General features: G+C 48.2%; 1 protein-coding gene across 1 annotated transcript; it reads left to right on the forward strand.

Moving 5' to 3' along the window:
• Window positions 1-5,397: 5,397 nt before the first annotated feature.
• LOC147697709 (gamma-glutamylaminecyclotransferase-like) lies at window positions 5,398-7,421 on the forward strand. The gene has a single exon (XM_086934373.1). The coding sequence runs from the start codon at window positions 5,536-5,538 to the stop codon at window positions 5,995-5,997; it is 462 nt and encodes a 153-aa protein (XP_086790499.1). The 5' UTR covers window positions 5,398-5,535; the 3' UTR covers window positions 5,998-7,421.
• Window positions 7,422-14,798: the final 7,377 nt, after the last annotated feature.

Below are 14,798 nucleotides of genomic sequence, written 5' to 3' on the forward strand. Positions count from 1 at the left end.
CTTGAAAATCATTAACTTTGCTACCCTTCACCCAACCATCCAGTGCTCTGCAAAAGTAAGTCACATACTCCACATACGTATTCCCAGGCCGCTTAGTACATCCCCTAAACTTCTGTCTATACATTTCAGGGGTAAGCCCGTACCTGTTCATTAAAGCTTCTTTCATGTGGGAATAGGATCTCTGATTTTCAACGGGCAAATCTAGCAAGGTATCTCTCCCTTCGCTAAGGAACCTTCCCCACAACCCCGCTCCCCAATCCTTGTCAGGGACCCGGTGGGAGGACATGGCTACCTCGTATGCCCTAAACCACTGTCCTATGTCATCCCCCTTAAAGAACTCCTTAACTACGTCCTTCGGGATGTGCACTCTTGACTCTACCTGCACTGGCGATGCGCTGCCACCAGAGGGAGGACGATCCAAGTCTCTCTCCTTGAGACTTATCTCCCTCATTTTTACTTCATAATCCATTTGGTGCTTTCGCTCTTCCAGCGCCATTCTTTTCGTTTCAAGCTCCAGCTGGATTTTCAATTCTGCCAGCTTTCTTTCGTGATTCCTCGTTTCCTTCCTGTCCGCCAGCTCCTCTGGCGACAGGCCTTTACCAAAGCTGTGCTCGCTGTCTTGCCTCTCGAGGTCGATCAGATCCCCAAGTGCATTCTGCTCCTCCGTTGCATTCTGCTCGGCGAGGGCGTCTTGATCCTCCGGGGTCTTTCTGGACTCTATCCAGGCTTTCAGGGCCTTGGAGAGCTGGGTCTTGTTTTTGCAGCCAGCGTGCGGGACCTTGAGTTTCTTGCAAAACAACTTCAGTTCGTCCCTGGAATATTTATCCACTTTGGCGGGGTCCCACTCCACCTCCAACACCTCGGAGGTCGTGGACTCCGCTCCATCCAGGCTCTTCGTGCCCGGCATGGTTTTCGCACTCGGAATCTTCTTTCGGCAAAATTCAAAAAGCAAAGTCTGTGGCTAAGTAACTGGACCGTAATCTTTGTGTAGTGGTCAGAAGCTCAGGTATAGATATCGCAAGTGTAAATTCGAAATCCTCACCGCTGCGTCCAATGTAGGAGGGGGAGGCTCTAGTTGGCGCAGTGCAACACTAGCGACAAGCAGGGACTCTCTCTTCCTCGTCAGGGCTGAGGGTTACCTTCCAGACAACCTCTGCTTACCCTCTAGGTAGTGTGGCTTAAGCAGTCGTAGGCTAATCTTTGGGGCACATAGGGTTAAACACTTGCAATAGTACACCTTTACAACCAACCCACCACACAACGAGACCAGACTGTATTCTGTAAAAATATATAACTTTATATAGATTTTAAGCAGGCTTGTGAATACAGTCAACGTACTTTATGATAACAGTTGCAAGTTACTCAGTTCAGGTTACCACAGTTCTTATAGCAGTTCTCTGAGGGCCCGTAGGCCGGTGTTAACCAAAGTTCTTGTGGAGCCGGCGGCTTCCAGGGGGGATCTGTCCCACGTTGCCTTCCCGGGGTCGCTGATCGTTGCTGCTCTTCAGCCGAGCAGGTCCCTGGTCATCCGGGGCAGCGGTGTTCCGTGGCGGCAGGGTCCTCTCCTCGTCGTCCGCTCCGACCCTGGAGGTGGCGGCTGTGCGGCGGTGGCAAGTGGCAGTACGGTCCCCAAGTGCAGGACGTACTCAGCCAAGTGCCGGTGCAGCTGTGGACTCACAGCTGGGCTGTCGGTCAGACTACCGACCTTGCGGATTCTCACAGGGCAACTGTCCGTCTTTGCAGGTGAGTGGCTGCTCGTTATGCAGTCACCTCGAGAGCTCGGACCGGACGGGTCCCCCTTCGCTTTGCTCTCGGGCTCCCGGTGCAGTTGCGGTCACGGTGTTCGGGCCAGCGGCGGCTGGTCCTTACTTTGCTCTTGCTGTTGCTTTGGGCCCCGGTCACGGTGGTCAGGTGGATGTCGTTGCCTTGGAGGAGATTCCTCCGTCGGTGCTGCGGCGATGGTCAGCACCCGCAGTCGCTTTCTTCCAAGGGGGTAGCGTCCACTGGTCCTGGGACGCTGGTCAGGGGGCAAGTTCAGTTGCAAGCCCTTGGAGATCTCTTTAGCAGAGTTTGGCACAAAGTAAAGCAAAAGTCTTCTCGTAGTCTTTTCTTCTTCCTCTCCTTCAGCAGCAAGGCACCAGACACAGGCAAGAGTCAGCACCCTTCCTTGTCTCTCACGGTCCTTCTCGTAGGGCAGAGTCCTTCTGTGGCCCAAACAGGATCTAATTTCCAAGGAGCAGGGCTCCTTCTTTTATAGGCCAATTCTTTTGTTCTCGCAGGCCAGGGGGGCCTTTGCATAGCCACTCTCAGTCCTTGAGTACCCCGGCGGGTGTACTCCGGCTTCTGCTTTCAGTGTGAGGGGCAGGCGCATCAGACGCCCCACAGGAGGTGGAGCCAGCATTGTGCGGGCAGGGGCGGCCAGAGTACCTTGTTGATGGGGGCTTCGCCCTTCCTGGGCCAGGTGCCGGCAGAGTCATCCGCCGCTCCCCAGGAGGGTGGAGCCAGCATTGTGGTGGCCGAGCACAGCTACAGTTCGAGTCAAGAGGCACTCCTACCTCCCACTAAGGTGTAATCTGCGCATTCACCACCTGTCATCCCTCCAGCCCTGTCACTCACACATCCCAGACAGTCAGATACACATACCAGCAGAGGCGGGCTGAAATGGTTAAGCAAGCAAATGCTAACTTTCTAAAAGTAGCATTTGCAAACCCAGGATACTAAAATAAACTTGACTACAAGAAATATTTCATCATCCTGAGTTCAGGCATACTAAACATGACTCGCTGCCATGCTCCTTGAGCCTGCGGGAATTATAGGGTGTAATAATTCTCGCAGCTCAGTCTGGCCTAATGGAGCAGGTAGCCTTCAATAGTGAAATTCGGTCTTGGTTGTAAGTCACTACTAGGACATGCCACGCACATCAGGGCTTGTCCTACCTTACACCTACAACGCACCCTGCCCGCAGGCCTACCATAGGGGTGACTAATATGTAGTCAAGGGAAGGGTCGGGGCTGGCAAGTGGGTGCACTTGCCCAGCTAGCGTGACGGTACGAGACCGCACGCGGGTTCTGCGGTCGCAGTTCCCAGACACATCTTAAGGCTGCTTCTGTGGGTGGCGCAACCAGCGCTGCAGGCCCACCAGCAGTATTGGCATCTACAAGCCCCGGCACTCTCTAGTGCACTTTACTAGGGACTAACAGTAAATCCAATGAACCAATCATGGATACCAATCGCATGTACAATTTACAGTAGGGAGCACTTGCACTGCGGCACGGGTCAGCCGTGGCGCAGTGCCCTGAGTATCGGAAAACCAGCCAAACATCGGAGGCACATCAGCAAAAAGTGGAAGGGAGACTCACGCCAAGGTGCCAGGTCTAACAGCGTCTATTGGCTGACAGGATAGGAATATTGAATTGGCGTCCTGCAAGTCCAATACCACCATCCAGTCTCGAAGGCAGACAGAACCTGGGCCAACGTATGCATTTTGAACTGCTTTTTGCGGAGGAAGTGGTTGAGCGGCCTGAGGTCTAGTATAGGATGCAGGCCCTTGTCCTTCTTGGGCTCCAGAAAGTACTGGTAATAGCAACCATGACCTACTTCTGGCGCATGTACCCTTTCGATAGCTCCCTTGGCTAAGAGAGCTGAAACTTCCTGGCGGAGAAGCGCCAAATGATCGTTCGACATGCGATTGAAAGATGGTGGGTTGGAAGGAGGGGTAGTCTCGAAGGGGAGGGAGTACCTCATTCAGATTATCTGCAAAACCCACCTGTCTGATGTGGGGGAGGTGATGGTGAATCCTACCACCCACTGGCCGCTGATGGGCCTGAAAGGTCCGACTAGGAGGGTTTGGAGGCTGCTAAAGGGGGAGGGGGGGAGGTTGAGCTGGACCGCCCGCTGGCTCCCAGACCTGCGAGGTCCCTGGGTCCCAACATGTGACCACTCATAGGCTAGGCAGCTTGCGTGGACTGGTGGCTAGAGTGGGCCGGACATGGTGGGGTGCTCCTTCTGAAGCCACGAAAGGCAGACTGTGGTGGACAGGAGGACGCCGCAAGGCCTAAGGATCTGGCCGTAGCTCGAGCATCCTTAAAGCGCTCCAGCTCTGAGTCCGCCTTGTCACCAAAAAGGCGACAGCCATTGAAGGACATGTCCAGCGTTGTTGCTTGAGCATCCTCCGAAAAGCCATACGTCCTCAAATAGGCGTAGTGTCGAAGGGCTACCGACGTGGCAATCTTTCTGCCTAGTGAGTTGGTGGTATCCAGTCCACAGCGAATGGTGAATTTTGCTGCATCCCTCCCATCTCTACCAAGCCTTGGCAGAATAGCCCGGGCCTCCTCCAGGCACTGAGGCAGCACTTGCGCAACCGTATCCCAGATTGTATGGTAGTAGCGGCCCAAGAGGCATGCGGTAGTCACGGACCGCAGTGCCAAGCTGGAGAAAGAGAACATGCGCTTCCCAAGATGATCCAGCTTCTTGGATTCCCTGTCTGGAGGAGCAGAAGTAAATGTGCCCTTGGAAAAAAGAAGCTTGGACCACCAAGCTCTCGGGGGAAGGGTGTTGGGTGAGGAAAATGGGATTGCCCAGAGCCGGGCGGTGGCTGCAGGCAATCATCTGTTCACAGGAGCCCCTCTGCTGGGCTTGGACCAAGTGCCCAGAAGGACATCCATGAGGTCTCCGTTGAAGGGAAAGACGGGTTCTGAGGACATTTTCGCAGGTTGAAGCACCTCTACAGGAGATTAGTCCTGACTGCCACTGTAGGGAGCTCCAGGCCCAAGGCCTCGGCTGCCCTATGCACCACCACAGCATAGGAGGCTCACTCCTCCGTATTCACGGTAATGGGAGAAATCATGCCAAGGTCTGGAGAAGTGTCCAGACACCCAATTTCTCTCTCCAGTCTGGTACTTCCTGCTGGTCAGTCAAATGGTCCAGCATGCATGCAAAGTAGGAAAACTGAGGAAAAAATAACAGCTTATGCATGCCTCAAGGAGGTGTAAGGTTTTTATGCAAATCCCTGTCCACAACTATTCATAGATAGGGATTTGAGTCAAAATGCATGTTGGGTTCATGGGTGCGCCCATGTACTATCCATGGAATGTTCCCTTGATGCACACAGCACATAAAGCAACTTTGCATTACTTTGGGAAACTATCCAACACAGATCCTGCTTTGCGCTAGATAGTAAATCCCATCATAAAACTTTGCATTGCTTTCCCTTACAAAAGTAACGCAAACCTGGTTAAAAGCGTTAGTAAATCTGGGCCCCTATACCCACCAGAAATTCAGATTATATAAGGGACTCCAAACATCATTCCAGATTTTCAACCTTTGTGCATTTCCCTGTACATGTATAAAACACCATACAATTAGTAAAGGTTTGTTAACTTTGATTACCTCATCATCACAAATGTTTATTTAAGGAATTAATATGAAAATACTGATGAGCAGGTCTAATTAACACTGAAGTACAAGAAAACTTTTAATTCTCTTTAGTACCTCCTTTTTTATTACCGTTAATGTTTGTTTTACATTTTAGGCAGAATGACTTACATCTTTGTATATGGCACCCTGAAGACAGGACAGCCCAACCACCATATCATGACCAATGGTCTCCATGGGAAAGCAAGGTTCCACGGCAAGGGGCGCACCATAAAGAAATTTCCCCTTGTGATTGCAGGAGTATATAACATTCCATACTTAATCAACACTGCAGGCACAGGACACCATGTGGTGGGAGAGATTTATGCGGTGGATGACCAGCTGCTGCAGTACCTTGATGAATTTGAAGAATGCCCTGACATGTACCAGCGTACTCTTGAGAGAATTAACATAGAAGAGTGGGACGGTGAACCCGGAGAGAACGCCGCTGAGAACAGCATCTTGGACTGCTTCATCTATAGCACAACTACATACCAAGCAGATTGGCTCAATCTCCCAATTTATGAAAATTATGATGCCTTTGGTCCCCATGGTCTTGTTTATGCTGAGGTTGATCAGTGCTAATACATCTAAAAGCAGAGTGGATATCAACAGCTTACTCAATTCTCTTAGTAAAGCAGGGCTTCATTGATGTATAAAACATTTTTTTTTAAATAATTTTTTTTATTACCTTTTGCTCAATGGCTCATACAATTCAGTACAGTGTTCAATTGGCATGCAAGATGATAACAATACATTGTACATTCAAAGGAGTGCATGATAGTATAATAGACCAGTAACAGTTAACCCTCCTACCCAACCCCACCCCTCATGGCTCGGTACCTCCACCAGGGACCCCAGACCCTCCTCCATTTCTTCACACAACCCCTGGCCTTGTAGATCGTTTCCTCCGCCCTCTGGCACCAATCCAAATCTCACAGTAAATTACACATTTCTATTCATTCTTAAGTGGAGGATTGAGGGTGGGAATACTTGAAAGAAAAAAAAAAAAAAAAAGAACAAAAAAACTCCAATGCAGTATGTTGCACTATGGTGCATAACCATTTTCTGTTTAGAAAAATAATTCATGTTTTTATTTGAGACTTCAGGTTACTGAAGAGTCTTCTATAGTCTGATGTATAAAACTGAGACTATTATTTTTTTTAAAGGAGTCACAAGCATTACAGAGCATCGCCAGGAGTCACAAGCATTACAGAGCATCGCCCCTTTTTTTGATGTACAATGCCTGTGACATTTTAAAACTTAGGGGCATATGTCAAGGAATTGTGGCGCAGGGCAGTGCTGAGCTACCCTGCGTCACAAGGAAAGGGTATGAATTCACTGCATTTATCCAATATGGTGCATTTCTGTCCTTTCCCTCTACGCTGGCGCCGTTTCAGGCATCCTAGCGCCATCACAGGCAACCTTACACCATGGAGCATGGGCGCCTGTGTAGTAGGCAGGATTGTTTTTGTACAGGAAGGGGCAGCTTCCCGCACAAAAACAATTAGAGGCATTTTCCTCTTTCTATGTATGCAGCACACATAGAAAGAGGAAAACACAAGGAGAAATAAACATATATCTCCTTATTACACATCAGATGGGGAGACGTATCTTTTTGGTCAATTCCCAAATTTGGTAAATCTGGGAATGTGTTAAAAAACAGGATATTTGCCTGGGAACACATTCTGGGTTTGCATTCTGCATATACCATGTTGCCTGGTGAAAGAAGGACGCAAAGCCATCATAAATATGTGCCTAAGAATTCCTCTGTCATTTGGTAGTTTTAGTCACATGTTTTTATTGTCCGTTATCAATCACAGTTTATTAATACGCCACAGCCTAAAAGATTCAAAATTGATCTTTAAAATGTGTCTAGCTTTTAGGGCGATAAAAAAATAACAAAGGTTCAAGGAGGTAGTTGTGCTAAGCAATTGCAGTGATAGATTTATTTAATGACCTGCTGAACTACGATCTGCTGGAATAATAAAAGAGGAAAAAACCCAAAAGATTTACATCCTGTGATTTTTCATGGACATTTGATTTTATTTTGATTTACAAGACCTGGACAGCAGGTGGTTCAAATGCAGTGCTTATACCAGACAACTAGAGTAATTTTGCATTATTACACTACACGAAATTTCACGAGTTACACCCACCCCCTAGTTCTAAGTACCAGCTTGTCGGGGGAAAAAGGGCTTAAAGGGAGGATTCTCAGTCAGAGCTTGCAACTCACTGACATGCCTAGCTGATGTAATGGAATCAGAAATGGCAACTCTGTAAGGATTCAAAAGGTGAACACGCTAAATGTGAAAGAACCAGATTAAGGGGCATATATACAAGCCCCGATCATCACAGGAACTTCACTTTTTCTGATGTTCCTGTGGTGATAGCGGCTTCGCCTTATTCACACGGCAGCATTAAGCCACTTAACGTGGCTTAACACTGCCTTGTAAATAAGGGATCCTTTCACTTAGCATGAAAGGGGTGTGTTAGAATTCCCAGGATCCCAAGTTGGCTGAGGTAGGTACCGTAGGCCAAAGACATGGACCCACGAGCTCCAACGTTAGGGAAAAGACAGGTCGCCTCTAGAGATAGCCCCCTCTCCACCCCTTTGGTAGCTTGGCACGAGCAGCAAGGCTTATCTTCAAGACCAATGTGTAAAGTATTTGAAATTATGCTCAAAGCAATCCAATGATGACACCACAAATAGACTCCACACGAGTTTCATAGAAAAACAAGTATACATTTATAAAAAGATATAAGATTCGACCACACAATACTAAACCAACATATGCGTCGGGGAAATACTCCCCCTGGCCTATTATTATTGAGCTAAACTAAACAATCCTATGCAATCCTAATGTCGTAATATGCAGTTCTTTATGCAAGGATCAGGTACTTCACAACTTAATAATGCAGATCGTAATAAGGCTATCTGGCGATTTGTACTGTCACTGTAATGCCATGCGTAAAGCAACAACATGGTAAACTGCTATGTCCCCGTAATGCAATGCGTACGGTCCCCTTTCAGGTACTCTGTTAGGAAAAAGCAATGCAATGTGTTATACAGTTATTGGCAGTTTGTTATGCAAAACTAATATGCAGAACACATGTATCTGGCAGTTCGGTATGCAACACTAATGCAATGCGTAATACGACAATCCGGCAAATCGTGATGCAGGACTAGGACAAGCGTAACACATCTATCAGGCAGTTTGTTATGGAAACCTAGTGCAAAGCGTAACACACCTATCAGGCAGTTTGTTAGGCAAACTAATGTAATGGGCAATACGACAAAACAGGCAGTCCGTAGTGCAGGAATAAAGCAATGCGTTATACAATCATCAGATACTCCGGAATTCAGAAGAAATACAATACATACGTTACTCTGGCACAATTCACGGTGCCTCCAGGGGTCTCTCTACCACTCATGCTGGCTTGCGGTTAGTCTCCGGCCACAGTTGCCCTTCCGAGATAGAACGCAGAAAATGGAGCTTCGCACTCAGGCCCGGGTGCTGCCACTCCCTTGGCACACGGGCCTCAATCCGAGCCGAATCAGAGGCTTGCACTGCAGGACAGAGAGAGAGAGGCCGAGAGCGTCTCCCTCCGAGCCCGCTATACTCCCCAGAAGTTGACAGACGTTTCCTGGGGTGCGCAAACTCTCCTCTCCTCGTCCAGCGACTTGGGCCTCCAGTGCAATTTCTCTGAATTTCCAGGCAATGGGAAGATCCGAAGCTGCACACTACACCTGCACTCAGAGTCAGTGAGACTCACGGGAACTCCAGGTGCAAGATAACCAGACAACTCCTCACGAGGGTCACAGGCTGCACACAGCACACGCACGCAGCGTCGCTGAGACACACTTGGTCTTCAGGTGCCCACGATCACAGGGCCCCAATTGCGCAGGTCTCAGCCGGTAGAAGGTACATGCACAGTGTCGCTGAAACAAACTTTATCTTTCGGTCCCCCCGATCACAAGGCACCTCTTGCGCAGGTCTCAGGCAGTAGAAGGTACATGCCCACAGCATCGCTGAGAAACACTTGCTCTTCTGATGTACATGATCACAGGCCAATCTACACGAAAGTCCCAGGCTGCGCCCAAGCACACGCCCACTATGTCGCTGAGACTTACTTGGCTCCCCGGTACAAACATTCACAGGACGATCCTCTCGAAGGACTCAGGCTAGACAGAGCATACACTTACCGTGTCTCTGAGTCTCCTTTGGAACTCTAGGTGCCCAAGATCACAGGGCACGACTTGCAAAGGTCTCAGGCTAGACAGAGCATACGCACCCACAGCGTATCTGAGAGTCTTCTCTGGAAACGTTTGTGTTCCTGTGTTTCCAAACAGGGAGCCAGCTCACCTCGGGTCTTTGGGGGTAGTTACTTCAGGACACAACAAAGTCCTTCAAGCAGGGGGACACAGCACACAGAAAAGTCCAGACAGCCTTTCCTTAGTTGAAACAGCAAACTGCAGGCCAGCCCCAGATCATACAGCAAAAGCAGTCCTATCTAGCAATCTCTTCGGTTGCTTCTTCCTTGGCAAAGGTTCCTCTTGATCCACGAAGTAGCTCCAGTCTTGTTCACACTTGATCAAGCCATTCTCCAAAGTTCAGGGGCTTCAGCTTGCGTACCTATACCCCTCAATGACTTTGAAGTCTTTGTGTTACAGGGAGCACTGACCACTGCTCAAACCAGTTCTGGTGCCTCCTTACCAGTGACACCTTCTTCCTTTGATTAGTGGTGGTCTGGATTCTCAATCACTCAGCAGGAGATGGGACAACTGTTTTATGGCACCAGCCCAGGCCTCTTGACCTTTAGGCCTACTCCTCCCCATGCACACTCTAGATGCAGGTCAGCCTGTGCTGTCTCACCTCTTCCCCTGGGTCAAGACATTCTCCAGATCCTATCGCTTTCAAATCCAGCTAGTCAATCCACAACCAGGAAGAGACACACAGAAATGTTTAAAGCACAAAAACCCATCCAATTCTGAAAGAGTGGCTTACAAACACATAATGCAAAAACCATCTTTATAAAAAGATGTGTTATTGCAGGATGAGTTCAGGCGTACTAAACTTCACCTTTCCTTCTTAAGCCTTTGAGAAGATAGGCTGGCAAACACATTACACAGCCCTTCCATTTGGTTCTAATGGACAAGATGGCCTTTCAGCAGTGAAAACGAAATAGAGGTAATTTCACTGCCAGTACATGGTACACACCTTGGTACATGTCCTACCTTTCACATGCACTGCGCCCTGTCCAGGGGGTACCCTAGACCTACCATAGTGCGTGCACTTACCAGAGCAACATGGCAGTTTAGGAAACTGCGTGCAGGCCCTGCAATGGCAGGCCTGAGTTCCCTTCTCAAAGCTACTTGAGTGGGTGGCACAATAAGTGCTGCAAGCCCACCAGTAGCATTTGCATTACTAGCCCTGGCACACATAGTGTACTTTACTACGGATGTTACAGTGAAGAAAACATACCAATAATGGGCAGCCAGTCTCCATTACTCTCTACACAGGGAGCACTTGCACTTTGACACTGTTTAGCAGTGGCAAAGTGTCCAAAGCATCTAAGTTGGCAACACATGTCAGAAAAAATGTCTAGGCGAAAGCAAAAAGTTTAGGGAACTTTAGCCGAAAATGGCCAAGTCCCACAGGGTGGGCAATGGGTGTTGCTGTGGCCATTCTGCAGCGACACCCATTGATTTTCACGCTGACCCATATTTACAAGGGAGGCATAAAGATGGGGCAGCGCCAAAATTAAGACCTGGCGAAACAAGGAGAAATGTTGTATTGCTCCTCGTTTTGCTGTTTCTATGTGTTCTGTATTGTGCAGTACACATAGAAACAGCAAAATGTGATTGATTGTTTATTTGCAGGAAGGTGTCCCTTCCTGCACATGAACAATCATTAAAAAACATGATGAGTTGCAGTACACATAGAAGTTTTAAAACACCATTACTGATTGTTTATGTGCAGGAAGAGACACCTTCCTGCACATAAACAATCTATCACAAAGGTGGTTCAGCACTCAACTTGGAGATCAATTTTGTATATAGTGGAATTATTTTAGTCAGTAGTATACAGATATGAATAATAATACATTATCATCTCAATGAACAAATGTAGGTTCCTTCTTCCAAAATTTCTTTATTCACCAGTTGTTCTTAAAATCACAGCATGCGATAAGTAGCCAACACGTTTCATCCACCTGGGACTTCTTCAGGGCTCAGCATGTGAGTGGTCTCCTTGCATGTTCCTTATTCTGTACTTTATAACAAAGAAATATGGTGTATAGGATATGTGGAGTACAATTGCTCTAACAAGATGACAACGTGACATCCGGTTCCGTGATTGTTCCTTGACATGATGTCTTATTATTCCTATCTTTATACTATAGACTAAAAGAATTCCGCTATATAGACAATTGATCTGCAAGTTGAGTGCTGAACCACCTTTGAGGATTTTAGTCTGGAGAATCGATTCCTTCATAGAAGTGTAAGGGGTTACATCTCGGGTTCGTAGCACCACTACATAGTCCATTTTTATTTTCACTACTCTGTGTTGACGAGTGCAGGACTTGTGTGCCTTGACCATTCTTTTTGTTTGACAACATAAACAATCTTTCCCTGCAACACAGGCACCCTTGCACAATGGTGCTAGAGAGCCTGCATTGGCGCCTACATTTACCGCCAGCGCTAAGGGAAGGACAGGGGTGCACCATATTCTTGTGAATACAGTGCATCCCTGCGTGTGGAAACTGCAGGAGCGCTGCGTTAGTCTTCTTGGCTTAACGCCGTGCTCCAACAGTTTCCTAGTAAATAAGCCTCAAAGATCCCATTAAGCTGCTGAGGCATAATGAACAGGGAAACATATTGGTGAGGCCTTTAGAAACAACTCTACTATAGGGAACCTGAACTGGGAAGGTGGGCCTGGGAGACACTGAAAGGCCAATAATGCTGTTAAGCAGCCTTCTACTGATCCACTGCGCAAACCCTCCGAGCCAACAACAGTACAAACCAAATGATATCCGATAAGTGGTCTTGTAGAGGGTCTACAGAATTGTCTGAAATCCACTTAACAAACCAACTCCATTTCCCAGAGTACACTGTTTTGGTGTAATGTCTACAGGTGTAGGAGTATTCAGGACAACTAGTACCTGAAGAACCTGTGTGCACTGCCTAAAGTGTTTAGCATACAAGGTTAGTAACAAACTTTCATTTGACAATATTTTATCATGCTGTGTATGCCCTTTTAACAAATGTTTTCACAAGTTGATTTTCAACGGGATTGATATATTCATAACAAACATGTTTAACCGCATGAGCGCTAGCAGGATTTCCCTCTGCGCGCTGAAATTTGAAAATCGCGGGTAACTTGACAAAGCCAGCTCGTCATTCGCGCAGCGCAGGTAACGCCCATGACGAGCTGGCTTTGTCATCCGCATCAAAGGGGTTAAACAAAATCAGTGCGAAATATACAAGGAATGTATCATTGTTTATAGTGTAATAATTGTGGTTCTCCAGTATTTGGGTGACTTTCATAGAATCACATGCTTGAATATTCCCTGTCGTCGAAGTTGGAGTCCCACGGTAAATAAAATAGCAATAAAATACTAATAACATATGTTTGTAAAAACATAACACATAAAATACACACTAGAAATAGTTGTAAGTACCAAGTCAAAATTCCTACATAGGAATACATGGCAAAAGCGAAAAGCACAAGTTACTACTTGTGTAACGATATATCTGTAAGAGACATTAGTTAGTGATAGATTCCTTAACCTTAGAATATCCCCAGGCGTCAGACTGGATCCGGAAAGTTTTGCGTAGCAGTACCCTTGCGCGTCGGTAGGCGTCGTCTGCGGCTCCGCGTCCGTCATCGGCGTCGTGGGCGCCGTGATGACGTCGTCTGAGTACTTAGACGCCGCCTCCGCGTGCTGACGTCAGTTCTTAGCCACAGCTTTTCCGCGCCAGAAGCGCAGAGCCATGACAAAAACCGACACTGGTGCCAAGAAACTAGGGCCCTGAAAGGGGATGACCTTAACCCTAGATATCGGTCCGCAGAACGGGGAGGATGGGTGGGTCGGTAAGGAATCTATCACTAACTAATGTCTCTTACAGATATATCGTTACACAAGTAGTAACTTGTGCATCTGAAAGAGACACGTTAGTGATAGATTCCTTACCTTAGAATAGATACCCCAGCAATACCATCCCCGTGGTGGTGGGTCTGCGGACCAATATTTACACCAGAAAGTCCTGGAGAACGGAGCGGCCGAAGTAGCCGTCTCTCCGGACCTGACTATCCAGGCAGTAGTGCCTAGCAAACGTGTGCAACGAGGCCCACGTAGCTGCCTGGCAAATGTCCTACAAGGGCACACCTCGGCCCAAGGCAGTTGTAGTGGCCGTGGCTCGAGTGGAATGAGCCCGCAGCCCAACAGGTGGTTCCTTCTTAGCCAAGGAGTAACACGCCTGGATGCACATGATAATCCATCGAGAAATGGTCCTTTTGTGCACCGCTTTCCCTTTCTTAGCGCCCGCGTACCCAACAAAGAGTTGATCATCCACCCGGAACTGGCGTGTGCGATCCAGATAGAACGAGAGCGCACGTTTTGGGTCCAGACGGTGGAGCCTCTCCTCCTCTCTCGAGGGGTGCGGAGGCGGAAAGAAGGTGGGCAATGTGATGGACTGCCCAATGTGGAAGGCCGTGACCACCTTTGGCAAGAAGGAGGGCCTAGTCCTCAAAACAACCTTGTCCGGATGGACTGAAAGGAAAGGAGGCTTACAAGAGAGGGCCTGGAGCTCACTCACTCTCCTGGCAGAGGTGATGGCTACCAGGAAGGCAGTCTTCAAAGAAAGAAGGCGAAGCGGACAGTTATGAAGTGGCTCAAAGGGAGCGCACATCAGAAATGTTAGAACCAGGTTCAAGTCCCACTGAGGCATCACGAAAGGAACCGGAGGAAAGGAATGAGTGATGCCTTTCAGAAATCTGTTCACTATAGGGGACTTGAACAAAGAAGGTTGGTCAGGCACCTCAAAAAGGCTGAAAGAGCCGAAAGATAGCCCTTGATAGTGCCCAGAGCAGAGCCCTGCTGGGCAAGAGAAAGAAGGAAGAGAGAGGGGCATTGAGGGGATCCACAGCCTTTGCTGTGCACCATGCCACAAATCTGTTCCACCTGCAGGCGTATACCGTTTTTGGGGAGGGACGCCTGGCTGCCAGAATGATGTTGCAAACTTCAGGAGGCAAGTCAAATGGCCTCAACTGTCGCCGCTCAATCTCCATGCATGGAGGTGGAGACTGGACAGGTTCGGGTGGAGGACCGTCCCCTGCTGCTGCGACAGAAGGTCCTCCTGAAGAGGCAGACGAACCGGGGGA

The sequence above is a fragment of the Lissotriton vulgaris genome, chromosome 8 (assembly GCF_964263255.1).
Source record: "Lissotriton vulgaris chromosome 8, aLisVul1.2, whole genome shotgun sequence".
NCBI classification, from domain to species: Eukaryota; Metazoa; Chordata; class Amphibia; order Caudata; family Salamandridae; genus Lissotriton; species Lissotriton vulgaris.

Excerpts from the sequence above, each read along its gene's own strand:
- LOC147697709 (XM_086934373.1), top strand. The coding sequence starts at position 5,536 with ATGACTTACATCTTTGTATATGGCACCCTGAAGACAGGACAGCCCAAC.